Source organism: Bos grunniens, chromosome 7, assembly GCF_055505025.1.
Source record: "Bos grunniens cultivar Pamir isolate PY7600 chromosome 7, Bosgru_T2T1.0, whole genome shotgun sequence".
Taxonomy (NCBI): Eukaryota; Metazoa; Chordata; class Mammalia; order Artiodactyla; family Bovidae; genus Bos; species Bos grunniens.
Genome location: NC_141171.1, coordinates 69,395,145 through 69,415,638, shown reverse-complemented (window position 1 = coordinate 69,415,638; position 20,494 = coordinate 69,395,145). Strand labels below are relative to the sequence as shown.

General features: G+C 40.7%; 1 protein-coding gene across 2 annotated transcripts in view; it reads right to left on the bottom strand.

Annotated features, from left to right (window-relative positions):
- Positions 1–20,494, bottom strand: part of LSM11 (LSM11, U7 small nuclear RNA associated) — a 115,978-nt gene that overhangs the window by 69,152 nt on the left and 26,332 nt on the right. Inside the window, exon 5 of one of the 2 annotated variants that reach the window (XR_015167880.1) lies at positions 9,095–9,201. Coding sequence is in view for 1 of the 2 variants with exons in the window: in XM_086412659.1 (XP_086268785.1) it covers positions 9,165–9,201 (37 nt within the window). In the remaining variant the exon portion in view is untranslated. Of the gene's footprint in view, positions 1–9,021; positions 9,202–20,494 lie in introns of those variants that run through there. The other variant, XM_086412659.1, reaches the window with a different exon arrangement.

Sequence of the window (20,494 nt, the reverse complement as noted above, 5' to 3'; positions counted from 1 at the left end):
GCAATCTACCTATCAAGTTACCCATGACATTTTTCACAGAACTAGAAAAAATAATCCTAAAATTCATATGGAACCACAAAAGACCCAGAATTGCCAAAGCAATCCTGAAGAAAAAGAACAAAGCAGGAGGCATAATCTTCCCAGACTTCAGACTACTCAAAACTACATTAATCAAAACATGATATTGGCAGGAAAATAGACATATGGATCAATGGAACAGACTAGAGAGCCCACAAATAAACCTACATACCTACAGTCAATTAATCGTCAACAAACGAGGCAATAGGAAAAAGTCTCTTTGGCGAGTGGTGTTGGAAAAGCTGGACAGCCACATGTAAATCAATGAAGTTAGGGCACACCCTCTGACCATACACAAAAACAAACTCAAAATGGCTTAAAGACTTAAACATAAAAAGAGAACACAGGCAAAATATTCTCTGACATTAATGGCACCAACATTTTCTTCAGTCAATCTCCCAAGGCAAGGCAACAGAAAAACAAAAACGGGACCTAATCAAACTTGCAAGCTTTTCAGCAGCAAAGGAAACCATAAACAAAATGAAAAGAGAACCTACAGAATGGGAGGAAATATTTGCAAATGATGTGACAGACAAGGGCTTAATTTTCAAAATATACAAACAGCTCATACAACTCAACAACAAGGAAAACAACCAATATAAAAATGGGCAGAAGACCTAAATAGACATTTCTCCAAAGAAGAAATATAGATGGCCAAGAGACTCATGAAAAGATGCTCAACATGACTAATTATTAGAGAAATGCAAACCAAAACTATGATGAGGTAACACCTCACACTGATCAGAATGGCTGCCATTAAAAACTCTACAAATAACAAATGCTGGCAAGGGTATGAAGAAAAGGGAACCCTCCTACACTGTTGGTGGGAAGGTAAGTTAGTGCAGTCACTGTGAAAAACAGTATGGAGGTTCCTCAGAAAACTAAGAATTACGTGTTGATCCAGCAATCCCACTCCTGGGCATATACTTGGACAAATATATAATTCAAAAAGATATACACACCCTTATGTTCATAACAGCACTATTCACAACAGCCAAGATATGGATGGCCATCAACAGATGAATGGATAAAGAAGATGTGGTATATATAAATATATGTGTATATATACATATATATATACACACACATATATATAATGGAATACCACTCAGCCATAAAAAGAATGAAATAATTTGCAGCAACATGGATGCAACTAAAGATTATCATACTAAGTGAAGTTAGAGAAAGACAAATACCACGTGATATGTGGAATCTAAAATATGACACAAATGAACCTTTCTATGAAGCAGAAACAGAATCACAGACAGAACAAAATAGTGGTTGCCAAGAGGGAGGGGTGGGGTAGAGTGGGAGGTTGGAATCATCAGATGTAAACTTTCATGTGTACAAGGGATAAACAACAAGGTCCTAGCACAGAAAACTATATTCAATAGTCTGCTCTGGTATTAGTCGCTCAGTCATGTCCAACTCTTTGCAACTCCATGGACTGTAGCCTGCCAGGTTCCTCTGTCCATGGGATTCTCCAGGCAGGAAAACTGGAGTGCCATTCCCGTCTCCACAGGATCTTCTGGACTCAGGGATCGATCCCTGGTCTCCTGCTATTCTATTATAAACTATAATGGAAAAGAATATATATATATATTTTAAATGTTCAGTTCAATTCAATCACTCAGTCATGTCCATATAACTGAATCACTTTGCTGTACAGCAGTAAATCAACTATACCTCAATTTTAAAAAGTCACAAATCCCTTCCTTTAAAAATGTACACTTTATAATCTTTTAATAATTTATGCTAAAGCATTTAAAAGTTTTAAAAAATAATTGGTGCTTTGAGGGCTGAAGTAAGTAATTACTTTCCTCAAAAGTTCCTCAGAGGGAACTTCGACCACCAGAGACAGTGTATTCTGAAGCCCTAGCCTGTTTTCATTGCCATGGTTGTCACAGGGCTCACTTTATTTATTTTTAAAATTTTCATTGGAGTATAGTTGTTTTACAATGTTGTGTTAGCTTCTGCTGTACAGCAAAGTCAATCAGTTATACATATATCTATTCTTTTTTAGATTCTTTTCCCATATAAGTCATTACAGAGTATCATAGGGCTCACTTTAAAAACTTGAGTGGCAAACTGTATGGCAATAGTTTGATACTTATTGTTGAATCAGAAATACATTAATAGTGCATTTATATGTGAAAGATATGAATTTTGGTACCTCAGGGGCATTTATAAAGAAAGACCAGCTGAGTATTTCAAATAGTCATAACCTACATTTGCATATTAGTTTACAGAATGGCTTCATAGTCATTTCCTCCTTGATACTCATAACAGTCCTAAGCTAAGAAGGTAAGGCTATGGTTTTTCCAGTGGTCATGTATGGATGTGAGAGTTGGACTGTGAAGAAGGCTGAGTGCCAAAGAATTGATGCTTTTGAATTGTGGTGTTGGAGAAGACTCTTGAGAATCCCTTGGACTGCAAGGAGATCCAACCAGTCCATTCTGAAGGAGATAAGCCCTGGGATTTCTTTGGAAGGAATGACGCTAAAGCTGAAACTCCAGTACTTTGGCCACCTCATGCGAAGAGTTGACTCATTGGAAAAGACTCTGATGCTGGAAAGGGATTGGGGGCAGGAGGAGAAGGGGGCGACAGAGGATGAGATGGCTGGATGGCATCACTGACTCGATGGATGTGAGTCTGGGTGAACTCCAGGAGTTGGTGATGGACAGGGAGGCCTGGCATGCTGTGATTTATGGGGTCATGAAGAGTCGGACACGACTGAGCGACTGAACTGAACTGAAGAAGGTAAAACAGTTATTATCTCCTTGTTAAAGATGAGGAAACAGGCTCCAGGAGAGCAAAGCTGTGACTGAAACCACATCTCCTAGGATAGGTTTTTGGAATCCAAATCCAATTTTATTCTACTATCCCACATTACTCCTCTATTAATATTTCAGAGCTTTTAATCTGAAGACTGTCATGTCCTACAGAGATACTGTTGGTTTTCCTCGCATATCCCTGATCTCTGACCACATTGGGCCAGATGCCATACGTAGTAGACAGCTAGTAAATGGCTGTTAACTACTATGTTTTTTAAGTAAGCACTGAAATCTATTTACATTTTCTAAAGGTTACCAGCAGGATATGAGCCACAGAGCAAATAAAAACTAATCTCTTCTGAAGAATAAAACCTTTTACTTCTTTTGTAGAAATAGTGATATAACTTGTGTAGGACATTAACCAAATCTCAAAGGCAGGAAATCCCAATAGATTTGGAGTAGCATAACACAAAGGCTCCTCAAGGGATGGGAAGACATATAAAGAACAAGCCACAGTACAGTTGGATGGCCTTGGATTACTTGTTTAGGGAATCCATTTCCAAAAAGAGCACTGCAATATTTTCTAAAGATTATGTGCTTTTGGCAATTTTTAATTAGCTCCTGTGATCCTTGCATTTGAGAAATAGAATTGAGATGCTCAGTCACCAAATAAAAGTAGAAATGGATTTTCTAGATTTAAGGTGCTCTTAAGGGACTATCTGAATTCACAGGTATAGAACGGGATTTTTATAAGGCATTTGGAGAAATTCAGGGGTCAAGATGCCAGAGTAGAAAGACCCTGGAGGGGGAAGACAAGATGGCCAAGGAGTAGGTGGATGTGGAGCACATCTCTTTACACAGATGCATCAGGAGTATATCTTCAGATGCAGAAGATCTTGCAGAGCACCAGCCGAATAGTGGCAGGAGTCCTTGACCACCGGAAAGGAATATATAGATCCAGGCAAAATTTAGTAAGATGAAGGAAGGAAGGGAAAAATAGGAAGAGAGTGAGCAGGACAAGATCTGACACAGCTCCACCCATCGGCAGACAGTCTGTCTAAAGACTTTTCAAGCCCACAGCCACCTCCAGACCCACCCACTAGACACACTGCTGCCCACTAGAGGGCTGAGACTCAGTTCCACCCAGCAGTGGCCAGGTACCAGCCCTGCCCTCCAGGAAGCCTAAACTAGCCTCTGGATCAGCCTCACTCACCAGGGGGCAGACACCAGGCACAAGAAAACCACAATCCCACAGCCTGCAGACCCAGTCCACCCAGAGCAGGCCAGATCCTGCCCTGGGACCAGCTGGGCCCTGGCCCTTTCCACTAGCAGGCCAACAAAAAGCTTCAGGATACCCCAGGCCTCATACCCAAATGTGTGCTAGGAACCAGCCCCCTCCTCTTTATCCCACCCTCAGTGATCTGATACTAGCTCTAGGATCCCTGAGCCCTGCAGCCAGACTCAAGGACCCAGCTCTGCCTGCCAACAGTAGTCTGGCACTAGCTTACCTGTGGGTGAGCAACAGCCCCAGAATCTTCTTCAGAACCCTGTCTTCACCCACCAGTGAGTTAGCACTAGACCCAGGGCCTTTTAGGGTTTAAAAGTCAGCCACCTAGTGACCAGACCCTTCTAGCCAGCAGCAACCACACAAAGCAGGGCCCGGCAATCAACCAAGTGAGGGGCCAGCCAAGCCTACCAGACCACCCACATGGTCAGTCGCCACATCAGAAGGTCCCACACATCCCTGTTAGGCAGAACCGCTAGAGCATTTAGCTTGGGTGACCAGAGGGGAGTGCACTGCTGGGATGCATAAGACACTTCCTACAGAGGACCACTTCTCCAAGGTCAAGAAACATAACTAACCACAGACATAAATAAAACAAATAGCAACTCAGACAAAATGAGGTGACAGAGGAATATGTTCCATGTGCAAGAAAAAGAAAAAACCCCAGAAGAACTAAGTGAAGTGGAGATAGGCAATCTACCTGAGAAAGAGTTCAGAGTAATGATCTAAAGATGATCAAAGAATTCAGAAGAAGAATGGATGCACAAAGAAGTTTTTAACAAAAAGTTAGAAAATATTTTTTAGAAGCCCAGAGATGAAGAATACAATAACTGAAAGGAAAAATACACTAGAAAGATGTAACAGTAGAGTAAATGATACAGAGAAATGAATCAACAAGCTGGAAGACAGAGTAATAGAAATCACTCCTACTGATCAGAAAAAAGTAAAAATGTAAAGAAATGAGAACAGTTTAAGAAACCTCTGGGACAACATCAAGTACACTAATCTTCATATCATGCTGCTACTGCTGCTGCTAAGTCACTTCAGTCGTGTCCGACTCTGTGCGACCCCATAGACGGCAGCCCACCAGGCTCCCCCGTCCCTGGGATTCTCCAGGCAAGAGTACTGGAGTGGGGTGCCATTTCCTTCTCCAATGCATCAAAGTGAAAAGTGAAAGTGAAGTCGCTCAGTCGTGTCTGACTCCTAGCAACCCCATGGACTGCAGCCTACCAGACTCCTCCGTCCATGGGATTTTCCAGGCAAGAGTACTGTAGTGGGTTGCCATTGCCTTCTCCATTCATAAGTCCCAAAAGTAGAAGAGGGAGATAAAGGGTCTAAGAAGATATTTGAAGCCATAATAGCTAAAAACATCTGTAACTTGGGAAAGGAAATAGTCACCCAAGTCCAGGAAGTGAAGAGTCCCACATAGAATTAACCCAAAATGGAACACACCACGACACATTGTAATCAAAATGACAAAAATTAGATATTAAAAGTAGCAAGGGAGAAGCAGTAAATAGCATACAAAGGAACTCCCATAAGGCTATCAGCTGATTTTTCAACAGAAATTCAGTCCAGCCGGAGGGGTATAATGTTTAAAGTGATGAAAGATGAAAAGCTGAGAACCAAGAATGCTTTACCCAGCAATGTTCTCTTTCAGAATTGATGGAGAAATCAAAAGATTTACAGATAAGCAAAAGCTAAAAGAGTTCAGCACCACCAAACCAGCTTTACAACAAATGTTAAAGAAACTTCTCTAGGCAAAAAAGAAAATGCCACAACTAGAAATAAGGAAATCACAAAATGAAAAAGCTCACTGGTACAGGTGAACATACAGTAAAGACAGGAAATCATCCATACACAAAGCTAAGTAGGGAGGTTATGAGACGAAAGCAGTAAAATTATCTATATCCACAATAAGCAGCTAAGGGATATATAAAACAATTGATGTAAAATATGACATCAAAAAGAGTAAATGTGAAAGGAGGAGAGTACAAATGGAGGGTTTTTCAATGCATTTGAAATTAAGAGATCAACAACACAATCATATACATATATACGCATATACATATATATATGTAAATATATACATATATATATGGCACAGTCTCTCTCCCTATGTATACAGACTGCTATAAAGGGCATTTAGAAATACTTGGCAATTTGAAAATCCTAGTTTGCTTGCTAGTAATTGAACTATCTTATTTTTGACAGAAAAAATAGGAGCTTTAATGAAAGCGTAAGTGAGGCATGCTTCACAAAGACCCGTTTTTCAAGTCGTCTTTTATAGGAAAGTGATAAAGTTAGATAAAAGAAATATTAAAGTAACTTTAATTAATTTAGTAGGCTTATCAGTGTTGTCCTTTGGACCTAATTGAACAAAGGAAAGGATACTTTGAAATTTTTCAGTTGTTAGGAACGTTTCACTTACTTTTAACTTCTCCCACATGGAAAAGTATGTATATATTATCTCCACATGTAAAATATCTGCCTATATATATTTACTATTATATAATAAAGATTGGCTCTTAAATGCTGTCTCTTCTCCAAATTTTTAGATATCCCAAGAGCTCTCAAATTTGAATGATAAAAAGGGTGCCATAAGGTATCGCTTTAGTAATTAACTAGTTCTTTAATAAGGCCTCAATTACTTTGTTTCATGATAAGGAAAAAAAAAAAATGTTCCAAGACACAGTTACATTCGACATCTGGGAACCTCCTAACAGCTGGCTACCTAATGAATATGCATCTGCTTAAGAGGCTGTAGACCATTAATAAACCAATAGATGTAAAGCAGAAACAATCTTTGTCAGCTTCAAATGAGATTGGATGCAATGTGCTGTGAAGTGTCACTGTCACATTGAATCGAGTTTGGGAGGTTAACAATCCACTGTTAGCTACTCATGTCTTTGTAGCTCTGTACTCGCGCTAACACTCTCCCCAAACTGGTGGCCACACTCCTTATGTACTACTTCTTTCTCCTGAGTGCCTGATTTGAGGCTTACAATGTCTATGCTTCAAAAATGTCTTCCATTGTGTTCTACTAAACCACATACTTGCCAAGACTCTTAAAGCAAAGGAGTCTTGGGCTTTCCCTGTGGCTCAGTGGTGAAGAATCCACCTGCCAGTACAGGAGACACAGGTTTGATCCCTGGAAGATCCACATGGACCTTCCTTCCTGGAAGGTCCAGGAAGATCTCACATGCCCAACTAAGCCCCTGCCCCACAACTACTGAGCCTGTTCCCTAAAGCCCGGGAACCATGACTACTGAGCCTACGTGCCAGCAACTACTGAAGCCCGCATGCCCGTGTTCTGCAAAAAGAAACAACTAGAGAGTAGCCCCTGCTCACTACAACTAGACAAAGGCCCACACAGCAACAAAGACCCAGCGCAGCCAAAAGCAAATAAAATTAAACAACAACGACAAAAGGAAAGGCAGGGAAAGCCTTTGCTTTTCCAGATGGGAAAGGCAGGAAATATCAGGCTCAAGTTGATACAAAATGGACTTGAAGTGAATTAGAGACTATTTAGAATGGAAATGCTATGTGTCTGCAGGTAACTTGGAAACTGCTGGATCCCTCAAAGGCATCCCTCACTCCCCATGCAGGTAGGAGTCAGGTATTGATAACCAATCTAAATGAGGCCCTCAAGTAAGTGGTGCACCCATCTAATAGTTGTGTGATCAGGACCACACTTCCCTAGTTTATTGATGAGATTTCTTGAGGGATATATGCATGAAAAACTTGTTTGAGATTATATCCTAGATGAGGGGATATTAGACCTAAGAGAACTTGCATTTTCACAACTAAATGTCTACCCATCACTTTGTTTTCACTGAAGTACTTGCTTACATATATATTTGGGAGAATATTAAGGGCAATTGGGAAAATTGGAAATTCTCATAAATTCAATTCAACTATATTCTCTATTTTATTTGGCTTATCTTTTTAAACTGTGGTAAAAAAATATATAATATATTTTATGTGTATAATGTGGTGAACTTATGTGTATAAATGTGGTAAAATAACATCAAATTTGCCATTTTCATCATTTTAAAGTGTACAGTTCTATGGCCTAGGTACATTCACATTATCATGCAGCCATCATCACCATCCATCTCTGGAACTTTTCCATCTTCCCCAACTGAAACTGTGTATTCTTTAAACTCTAACTTCCCACTTGCTCCTCACCTCAGCCCCTGGAAACCACCATTCTACTTTTTGTCTGAATTTGACTACTCTAGAGACCTGATACAGAGAAGGCAATGGCGACCCACTCCAGTACTCTTGCCTGGAAAATCCCATGGATGGAGGAGCCTGGTAGGCTGCAGTCCATGGGGTTGCAAAGAGTCGGACACGACTGAGCGACTTCCCTTTCACTTTTCACTTTCATGCATTGGAGAAGAAAACGGCAGCCCACTCCAGTGTTCTTGCCTGGAGAATCCCAGGGACGGGGGACCCTGGTGGGCTATCGTCTATGGGGTCGCATGGAGTTGGACACAACTGGGGTGACTTAGCAGCAGCAGCAGCAGAGACCTGATATAAATGGATTCATATAGTATGTGTCCTTTTGTGTCTGACTTATTTCACTTAGCATGTCTTAAAGTTCATCCAAAGTTTAAAGTATGTCAGAATTTCATTCCTTTCAAGGCTGAACAGTATTCTACTTTGTGTACGTACTTTCGGTTGTTGTTGTTGTGAAAGTATGTATACACAATAGAGTATTAGTCAGCCTTAAGAGGAATGAAATTCTGCCTGTTAAACGTACACTGTTTCTACTTACTGGTTGTTGGGAATAATGCTGCTATGAACATGGGTGCACAAATATCTGTTCAAGCTCCTGCTTTCAATTCTTTTAGTATATACTCAGATGTGAAATTATTGGATCATGCAATAATTCTGTGTTTAATTTTTAGGAAGTGTCATTTGGCTTATTTTGGATTTGGGTTCATCTTACCTTGATATGGGGCCCTTGATTGGGTTCCATTTTCCCCCTTTGGTCTTTTCAAGAAGAAAGCGCTTAGACTTTATTCTGTTTGTTTTGATTTTTTTCTCATTTCATGGCTGGAAAATAAGTGAAAATGCATACCATGGGAATACGTTTAAAAATGGGAATTAAGACCCACCCATTCCCTATGCCAGGAAAAATGTTTTACTACAAATGAGGTATTCTGTCACAAATCGAGAATTTTGGTTGTCTTTGAGAGAACCCATAGTATCAAATACAAAGGAAAAATTCTGTAATCTCTCAGTTGTGCAAGCAACTCCTTTGTTAAATAAAACATTACCTTGAATTCTTACACAGAAATTATTACATTATTTGTAGGAATGTAAGATCCATTTCCCCAAAAAACTATATAAAAATCGACACCACATCTACCACCCCCTTTAATATGCTCACATTACAGATGCAAAGTCAAATACCAAAAACTTCAAATGATGGACTCAGTGATAAAGGAAAGTGGTTTAGAAGGGAAGAACAGGTTGTATTGCTCATGTAACTATGATAATATTCTATGTCACAAACTAGTAGGAAATCATATATTTGGATATGCAATAATAATCTCTAACTCTGAATGGGAAGGGAGACATTTATTTGAAGGAATTCTAATGCCATACTATCAAGCAGATGTAATTATATTTGTAGCATTTTCCATACAAAAAGTACAAAAACAATTTTTGTTTTTAAAGAAAAATTTTCCTAAGAAATTATCATGCATCTCGTACGTACAACTGCATATCTTAAACACTAACAAATAGCTTAAACTCAGAACATGTAAGTAGTATTATTCATTCACCCCTCGTAACATATATGTGAAGCAACCTCTTATTATTCTTTTTTCCCCCTTTACCACACCATGTTCCAAAACTGTTTGGTGGCAGATAATAGGTTCAGTGGGTTTCAGTTAGGAGCAATCTGCCAAGGCAGAGAAAACTATTTTTATTGTTATATGGCAAGTATGGGCCCCATGCTGAGGATTTTCTATGGGCTTCCCAGGTGCATTCTCAGGAATCAGCCATCAGTGTGGTTGATCAAATTCTTCAGTAATTCTAAGTCATTATTTAAATTCCTATTTTAGCTTTCAAAATTACATATTTTTATACTTTAAAAGGAATTTTCAAAATTTGTTATTGGATGGGAAAAAACATCAAAAACTTTGAAAAGATGAGACTGTATAACTCTTTGTAGCTAAAAAGAACAATAAAACATACAAGATCTGCTCAGGAAATACACAGGATTAACATAGCTCTGAACCTACTAACATCTTTTCCATTCCCTCTGCCACCATTCTCATTTGATTTCAGAAAGACTTTCACAAACACCTTGTAACAGCTTCCTAACTGGTTTCCATGTTTCTAATCTTCCCTTCATTTCAGAAATCTTATGCATCTTTCTCCACTCATAACATTCCCAACTGAATCAAGTCTAGATATTCAAGGCCATCTAACTACAGGCTACCTCTCCAGAGTTTATCCACTGGCTCTGCTCACATGCACCAACCAAGGGAGACCGCCCCCCAGTGCAGGCACACTCAGAGCCTGTTCTCCCGTCACTGAAGTGGGATCCTGGAGGCCTTCACCTGGACTCATGGCATGTCTGTTGAAATACCCATACTTCTCTGTGAAGACTGAGGAACATAGGGGAAGTGATCACTCTCTCTTTCCTTGGATAATGATATCAATAATAACAACAGAGTAGGCACTTACAACTGATAGTTTCCTCTCTGGGTGAAAAATAATAATAATATTATAATCAAGGTTCTATTAACCCTTATGATCATCTATGTGCCAGGCATTATGCTAAAAAGTTTTTGGGCATTCTCCCATTGAATTCTCATGATGTCCTGTCAGTTGAAATTATTATACAATGAAGTTACAGCTTGTGTTGGGTTTGATTGTAGAAGCAGGAATATGACAGATATTGGGTAGTGTCAGAATTGCCCTTGAAAATCCCTTAAGTTGTCATGGATTTGCGTATACAAGCCTACACAACTATATATGCATAAACATATAGAGTTACGTATAGCACGTAATAAAATATATGTAAAGTGGAGTGTAATTATATGGACCTGAGTCTTTAAACACTAGGACACATTCAAAGAGTCAGGTGGAAACTCAACCCAGCCGAGGAAACAGCAGACTTGGGCCTCTCACCATCTCTTGCAGGCCAAACATGCTCAAAGAAGAAAGGGTCAGAGAAGAGCCTACACTCTTTATCAAGTGCTACTGAAATAACACACAAATCCACAGTGTAGGCCTCATTTTCCAGATTAGGAGCAAACAGGGGCTCAGTAGAGTTGAAGAAAATGGCCCACGGTCCTGGCAGCTCTCCTAACTCCCAAGCCTGCGCTGTTACCCAGGCTGCTAGAGGTGTGGCATGTGGCCCCTTAGAGCTGCACTTGAAGTTGCTTCCCACATGCTGCCTTGACTTGTGCTTGATCCACTGTCTTTCCTCCACAACAGCAGATGTGTTGAACATTCGGGCCCTGCTGACTCACTGCCCAGGGCACTAAGGACACAGCCCTGAGGAAATGTCACAGCTAGGCTGCCAGACTCACGCCCATCGGGGTGTTGGTTGTTATACAGATTGGTTCTTCCTTCTCTGTGCAGCATACTTTTTTTTTTCCAGAAAACAAAGGACTCTTCTGCCCATCATATTTAAGTTATACTAGGCTAGCTTCCTTTTCCAGAAGGAGAAACTGAGGTCCTATAACTTTCTTGATAGAGCTAGGAAAAAAACTGAGACTAAATATTTCCAGAGAATATACAAGTTGATTCTCAAATTGTTAGCACCACTAACACCAGATGAGATCTTTAAAAAAAAAAACAAAAAAACCAGAAACCTATGATGTGGGAGGAGAACCACTGACATTGACAGAGCTGAGAATATAGACTTCTCAGTGATCCAGGTCAGTGGGTGACTGGGGAAACGAGGTCCTGTGGCACACAGCACGGCAATCAGTGGCAGAGCTAGAAGGCGCCTGAGAAGCCTAGCACACACAGTGCTACACCCTGCACAGTCTACAGCTTCCAAATGGAAGAGGAAAACATCTCACGGAGCTCAGGAGATAATCTGTGGCATGATTACACGTGTCAAGAGAGCCAGCAAAACCAATTAAAGGAAAGTCTACAAAATATATTGTTTTTTTTTAAATTATTTATTTATTCTTAGTTGCACTGGGTTTCCATGGCTGTGCAGGCTTTATCTAGTTGCAGTGAGTGGGGGCTGCTCTTCACTGAGGTGCATGGCCTTCTCTTGCTGTGGAGCACAGGCTCCAGGCACACAGGCTTCAGCAGTTGTGGCTCACGGGATTTAGATGCCCTGTGGTATGTGGGATCTTCCCAGATCAGGGATGGAACCTGTGTCTGCTGCATTGGCAGGCAGATTCTTATCCACTGTTGTTGTTGTTCAGCTGCTCAGTTGTGTCTGACTCTTTGCAACCCCATGGACTGCAGCATGCCAGGATTCCCTGTCCTTCTCCATCTCCTGGAGCTTGCTCAAACTCATGTCCATTAAGTCAGTGATATCATCCAATCATCTCATCCTCTGTCATCCCCTTCTCCTCCTGCCTTCAATCTTTCTCAGCATCAGGGTCTTTTCTAGAGTTGGCTCTTCACATCAGGTGGCCAAAGTATTGGAGCTTCGGCAACAGTCATTCCAATGAATAGTCAGGGTTGATTTCCTTTAGGATTGACTGGTTTGATCTCCTTCCAGTCCAAGGGACTCTCAAGGATTTTGTCCAATGCCACAGTTCAAAAGCATCAATTCCTTGGCAGTCAGCCTTCTTTATGGTCCAACTGTCATATCCATACATGACTACTGGAAAAACCATAGCTTTGACTAAATGGACCTTTGTCAGCAAAGTAATGTCTCTGCTCTTTAATATACTGTCTAGGTTGGTCATAGCTTTCTTTCCAAGGAACAAGCATCTTTTAATTGCACGGCTGCACTAATTATCTGCAGTGATTCTGGAGCCCAAGAAAAAAAAAGTCTGTCGCTGTTTCCATTTTTTCCCCATCTGCCATGAAGTGATAGAACCAGATGCCATGATCTTAGTTTTTTCAATGTTAATTTTTTTTAATTTTATTTTTAAACTTTACATAATTGTATTAGTTTTGCCAAATATCAAAATGAATCCACCACAGGTATACATGTGTTCCCCATCCTGAACCCTCCTCCCTCCTCCCTCCCCATACCATCCCTCTGGGTCGTCCCAGTGCACTAGCCCCAAGCATCGAACCTGGACTGGCATCTCGTTTCATACATGATATTTTACATGTTTCAATGCCATTCTCCCAAATCTTCCCACCCTCTCCCTCTCCCAGAGTCCATAAGACTGTTCTATACATCAGTGTCTCTTTTGCTGTCTCGTATACAGGGTTATTGTTACCCTCTTTCTAAATTCCGTATATATGCGTTAGTATACTGTATTGGTGTTTTTCCTTCTGGCTTACTTCACTCTGTATAATAGGCTCCAGTTTCATCCACCTCATTAGAACTCATTCAAATGTATTCTTTTTAATGGCTGAGTAATACTCCATAGTGTATATGTACCACTGCTTTCTTATCCATTCATCTGCTGATGGACATCTAGGTTGCTTCCATGTCCTGGCTATTATAAACAGTGCTGCGATGAACATTGGGGTACACGTGTCTCTTTCCCTTCTGGTTTCCTCAGTGTGAATGTCCAGCAGTGGGATTGCTGGATCATAAGCCAGTTCTATTTCCAGTTTTTTAAGGAATCTCCACACTGTTCTCCATAGTGGCTGTACTAGTTTGCATTCCCACCAACAGTGTAAGAGGGTTCCCTTTTCTCCACAGCCTCTCCAGCATTTATTATTTGTAGACTTTTGGATCGCAGCCATTCTGACTGGTGTGAAATGGTACCTCATAGTGGTTTTGATTTGCATTTCTCTGATAATGAGTGATGTTGAGCATCTTTTCATGTGTTTGTTAGCCATCTGTATGTCTTCTTTGGAGAAATGTCTGTTTAGTTCTTTGGCCCATTTTTTGATTGGGTCATTTATTTTTCTGGAGTTGAGCTGTAGGAGTTGCTTGTTAATTTTAAACCAGGTTTTAACTCTCCTCTTTCACTTTCATCAAGAGGCTCTTTAGTTCCTCTTTGCTTTCTGTCATAAGGATGATGTCATCTGCGTATCTGAGGTTATTGATATTTCTCCCAGAAACCTTGATTCCAGCTTGTGCTTCATCCAGTCCAGAATTTCACATGAGGTACTCTGCATATAAGTAAAATAAACAGGGTGAAAATATGCAGCCTTGATGTAATTCTGAACTCCTTTCCCAATTTTGAACCAGTCTATTGTTCCATGTCCAGTTCTAACTGTTGCTTCTTGACCTGCATATAGGTTTCACAGGAGGCAGGTAAGGTGGTCTTGCTGGGAGCGAGCTCCGCCCGGTGGCAAAGGTCATGAGGAAGGAGGCTTGGCATACGCAAAGGCGGGATCAAGCCTCAGGGGTCCCCCTGGAAATTCTCAAGCATCTACCCCCAAAACCAGAGTCTGCCTACTTTCTGCTTTGTGCTTTCACCTACACCTCTGACTTTACGGGGGGGCTGTCCCCCACTACCTCTCTCTGAAAAAAGAGTTAGCTTACAGCTCCAGTTAATAATTCCTGGGTGTGACAGTGTTTCAACCTACAAACTCCTTTGGAAATCCTCTAGCCTGCCTGAATAGGTTTTTCTGGCCACATGTGTTTGCTCAGAGCCTCCCAACTGTGAGAGGCATGAGATGTTCTAAACTGTCTAAATACAGATTCCTTTGAGCAGTTAAAAGATTGACTAGAAATTGTATTGGTGAAGGGTTTTTCACTTGTTGGGCCAATGTTTGCTGCTAAGTCTCCATATCCCTTACCTACTGTGTCCTTGGCAGTGTATTGATTGATATAATGGGTGTATAGAAATGTAAGTAGTAGCCTTAATGTTTGTAACCTTGGACCCTTGAGTTAATTCTTTTCTTGATTGAGCCCACCTCACCTTTGCCCTACAGGAATGCAACTTTATCCAGTGCTTTTTAGAGGATGGCGCCTGACTTTAGAATAATCACCTTTAGAGAAAAATAAGTTTCTTAAAATGTTAACAGGCCTCCTGGCCAGAAGATGATGTAAATCAACTAAACTTTTGCATATGATAAGTTTGAAAGCCTGGCTTCGATTAGGACCAGGAACTGCTGTCCTTGCATGACTCTACCCCTTCCCCCATTATCCTCTATGCATAACTTAAGGTATAAAAACTACTTTGGAAAATAAAGTGTGGGCCTTGTTCACCGAAACTTGGTCTCCCCATGTCGTTCTTTCACCTTCTGGCTGAATTTTTCCTCTGAGGCGGGGAAGCTCGTCAAGCCTACTAATTTTGCCTGGGCTTCTAAGATCTGACTGAGGAGGCCTTAGTATCTCCTCTCCTTCGGGAGAACAGGAGGACGCCTGCGGCCTTGATGTAAATTCCTTGCTTTGGAATTTTATTCAGCCTCTTTTCTTCACTGAATTTTCCTACTGAGATATCCTTATTTCAGCCTCTTTTCTCCACTGAACTTCCTCACTGAGCTATCCTTATTTCAGCTGCTTTTCTCCACTGAATTTCCTCACTGAGCTATCCTCATTTTATTACTCTTTATATCTTTGATGAATATTTAAATAAATAGGTTGCCGATGCCGTCTCTCCTTTGAATACCCTGGATCAGCCGGGGCTGGACCCCGGCATGGTCTGGTATTGCCATCTCTTGAAGAATTTTCAAGTTTGTTGTGATCCACACAGTCAAAGGCTTTAGGATAGTCAATGAAGCAGATGTTTTTCTGGAATTCTCTTGCTTTTTCTATGATCCAACAGATGTTGGCAATTTGATCTCTGGTTCCTCTGCCTTTTCTAAATCCAGCTGGAACATCTCGACATTCTCGGTTTACATACTGTTGAAACCTCGCTTGGAGAATTTTGAGCATTACTTTGCTAGCATGTGAAATGAGTGCAATTGTGTGGCAGTTTGAGCATTCCTTGGGATTACCCTTCTTTAGGATTGGAATGAAAACTGACCTTTTCCAGTCCTGTGGCCACTGCTGAGTTTTCAAAATTTGCTGACATATTAAGTGCAGCACTGTAACAGCATTATCTTTTAGGATTTGAAATAGCTCAACTGGAATTCCATCACCTCCATTAGCTTTGTTCATAGTGATGCTTCCTAAGGCCCACTTGATTTCGCACTCCAAGATGTCTGGCTCCAGGTGAGTGATTACACCATCGTGGTTATCTAGGTCTTTAAGATCTTTTTTGTATAGTTCTTTTGTACATTCTTGCCACCTCTTTTCAATATATTCTGCTTCTGTTAGGTCCATACCATTTTTGTCCTTTATTGTTCCCATCTTTGCATGAAATGTTCCCTTGGTATCTCTAATTTTCTTGAGGAGATCTCTAGTCTTTCCCATTCTATTGTTTTCCTCTATTTCTTTGCATTGTTCACTGAGGAAGGCTTTCTTATCTCTCCTTGCTATTATTTGGATCTCTGCATTCAGATGGGTATATCTTTCCTTTTCTCCTTTGCCTCTTGCTTGTCTTTTCTCAGCTATTTGTAAGGCCTCCTTAGCTAACCCATTTTGCCTTTTTTGCATTTCTTTTTTTTAGGGATGGTTTTGATCACTGCCTCCTGTACAATGTTATGAAATTCCATCCACAGTTCTTCAGGCACTCTGTACCACCAGGGAAGCCCTCAAAGTTAATTTTTAAATAGCTTAAGGCAATACTTTCCAACACGTGGTGCTTTGGATTTTCTGTTTGGGTTGGTTTGGTGATTTTCGGTAGCATGTGAAAATTCTTTCTTCTTTGGGGGGAAGGGACATTTTAAAAGGCTTCCCCCCCCCAGCTTTATTGAGGTAATAAAAGGTAACAGAGGTTTATTGAGGTATAATTGACAAAACTGTATGATATTTAACAAGTTCATTGTAACAATTTAATTGATACAGGTTTACATTGTGAAAGGATTCTCCCACTTACTTCATTAACACATCCATCACCTCATATACATTTTTTTTATGAGATCATTTAAGTTTTACTATCTAAGCAGCTGTATATTGTCACCCTGCTTATTTAACTTATATGCAGAGTTAGCAGCAGCAGCAGCAGCAGCAGCAGAGTACATCATGAGAAACGCTGGGCTGGAAGAAGCACAAGCTGCAATCAAGATTGCTGGGAGAAATGTCAATAACCTCAGATATGGAGATGACACCACCCTTATGGCAGAAAGTGAAGAGGAACTAAAAAGCCTCTTGATGAAAGTGAAAGAGAAGAGTGAAAAAGTTGGCTTAAAGCTCAACATTCAGAAAACTAAGATCATGGCATCTGGTCCCGTCACTTCATGGGAAATAGATGGGGAAACAGTGGAAACAGTGTCAGACTTTATTTTTTTGGGCTCCAAAATCACTGCAGATGGTGATTGCAGCCATGAAATTAAAAGATGCTTACTCCTTGGAAGGAAAATTAGGACCATCCTAGATAGCATATTCAAAAGCAGAGACATTACTTTGCCAACAAAGGTCTGTCTAGTCAAAGCTATGGTTTTTCCAGTGGTCACATATGGATGTGAGAGTTGGACTGTGAAGAAAGCTGAGCGCTGAAGAATTGATGCTTTTGAACCGTGGTGTTGGAGAAGACTCTTGAGAGTCCCTTGGACTGCAAGGAGATCCAACCAGTCCATTCTGAAGGAGATCAGCCCTGGGATTTCTTTGGAAGGAATGATGCTGAAGCTGAAACTCCAGTACTTTGGCCACCTCACGTGAAGAGTTGACTCATTGGAAAAGACTCTGATGCTGGGAGGGATTGGGGGCAGGAGGAGAAGGGGACAACAGAGGATGAGATGGCTGGATGGCATCACCGACTCGATGGACGTGAGTCTGAGTGAACTTTGGGAGTTGGTGATGGACAGGGAGGCCTGGCGTGCTGAAATTCATGGGGTCACAAAGAGTCGGACATGACTGAGCCACTGAACTGAACTGAACTGAGCTGAACTTCAGTTATACGATACAATGTTATAAACTGCAGTCACCATGTTTTACATCAGATCCTCAGAACTTACTCATCTTATAGGCAAAAGTTTGTACTCTTTTACCAATCTTTCCCTATTTCCCTTACCTCTCAGCCACTTTTCTACTTTTTGTTTGTATGAGTTTGACTTCTTTTTATTCCACTACAAGTGATAACGTGCAGTGTTTGTCTCCCTCTGTCTGACTTATTTCACTTAGCATAACGCCCTAGCACTCCATCCATGCTTTCACAAATGGCAAGATTACCATCTTTCTTACCGCTGAATAATATTCTGTTGTACATACATTTCATAGCGTTGTCCACTCATTCACTGATAGACATTTAGGTTGTCTCCGTATCCTGGCTATTGTAAATGATATTGCAGTGTACTTGGGAGTGCAGATATCTCTTTTATATCCTGTTTTCATTTCCTTTGGATATAAACCAGAAGTAAAATTCTGTACAGTAGTTCTATTCTTAATTTTCTGAGGAACCTCCATACTCCTGTCCATAGCGGCTATACCGATTTACATTTCCACCAATGGTGCACGAAGTTGCCCCTTTCTCCATATCCTCGACAATACTTGTTGTCTCATGTCTTTTTGGTAATAGCCATTCTCATAGGTGTGAGGTGGTATCTCATTGTGGTTTTGAAAAGTTTAATAATTACATGCTTTTTTTTTCTTTTTTTAATTTCTCACTATTTATGGCAAGCAAAGTTCACTTTACATTTATGATAGTGATATAAAAGATCTTTTTTAATTTAAGTGAAAATAAGAAAATTTAAATACAACTATTCCTAAAATAAAAATACCATGGTACTTTGAGAAGGTAAAAATTGTGATGGTAATATGAATGGGGCAGAACTTGAGGAGACATTGGCATATGAATAACTGCAGATCTCTTTTCAAAGCTCTGATCACTGATCCCAAGAGAAACTCCAGGGAAGGTCAAAGGCCAGAGTGTTCTATTTAATGCATTTTCCACCCAGATTCCTATGCAAGAAAAGCCCAAAAATGCTCTTAAAGTGTTCCTAGAGGTGGATCTCTTCCCCATCAACATAAGGTACATTTCTTCAAGAACACTTATTCATTTACCTCAAGTTACCTCAATTGTTCAGAGCAGTGATCTTCAAAGGTAGGCTCACACAGGCCCAGATTAAGGCCAGAAGATCTATGAGGCATGACAAGAATGGAGTATCTATTTGTATTTATCATGTCTAAAATATAGAAAAATAACTTTCAGTTCAGTTCAGTTCAGTCGTTCAGTCATGTCCGACTCTTTGCAACCCCATGAATTGCAGCATGCCAGGCCTCCCTGTCCATCACCAACTCCCAGAGTTCACTCAAACTCATGTCCATTGAGTTGGTGATGCCATCCTGCCATCTTATCTTCTGTCATCCCCTTCTCCTCCTGCCCCGAATCCCTCCCAGGATCAGGGTCTTTTCCAGTGAGTCAACTCTTCGCATGAGGTGGCCAAAGTATTGGAGTTTCAGCTTCAGCATCATTCCTTCCAAAGAGCACCCAGGACTGATCTTTAGAATGGACTGGTTGGATCTCCTTGCAGTCCAAGGGACTCTCAAGAGTCTTCTCCAACATCACAGTTCAAAAGCATCAATTCTTTGGTGCTCAGCTTTCTTCACAGTCCAACTCTCACATCCATATGTGACCACTGGAAAAACCATAGCCTTGATTAGATGGACCTTTGTTGGCAAAGTAATGTCTCTGCTTTTGAATATGCTATCTAGGTTGGTCATACCTTCCAAGGAGTAAGCATCTTTAAATTTCATGGCTGCAATCACCATCTGCAGTGATTTTGGACTTTACTAATGACTAATATGTAGACTGACAATAGAGCAGATGTCTGTTTGGGGTGGGACACTAAACACCATTTATGAATAGGATGTTCAGTCAAAAAAGTGTGATTACTACCAAATGTGATAAAGGGGTTGTTAAGACTAGGACTTGCACTACTCGTATGTTTGTGAACTGTTTTCTCTAGGCACACTTGCTCTCTCTTCTATCTATCCCTGAGTGCAAGAGGGTAGAAAACCCTGAAGATACCACTCTTAAATAAAGATGTGTGTCCAAGAGGCAGCCCTCACATGGGAAGGATCATAGGTTGTTTTTTACAGTCCTTGAAAAGTGAAAGTGAAAGTCACTCAGACATGTCTGACTTTTTGCCACCCCATGGACTATATACAGTCCATGAAATTCTCCAGGCCAGAATACTGGAGTGGGTAGCCTTTCCCTTTTCCAGGGGATTTTCCCAACCCAGGGATCAAACCCAGGTCTCCCACACTGCAGGCGGATTTTTTTACCAACTGAGCCAC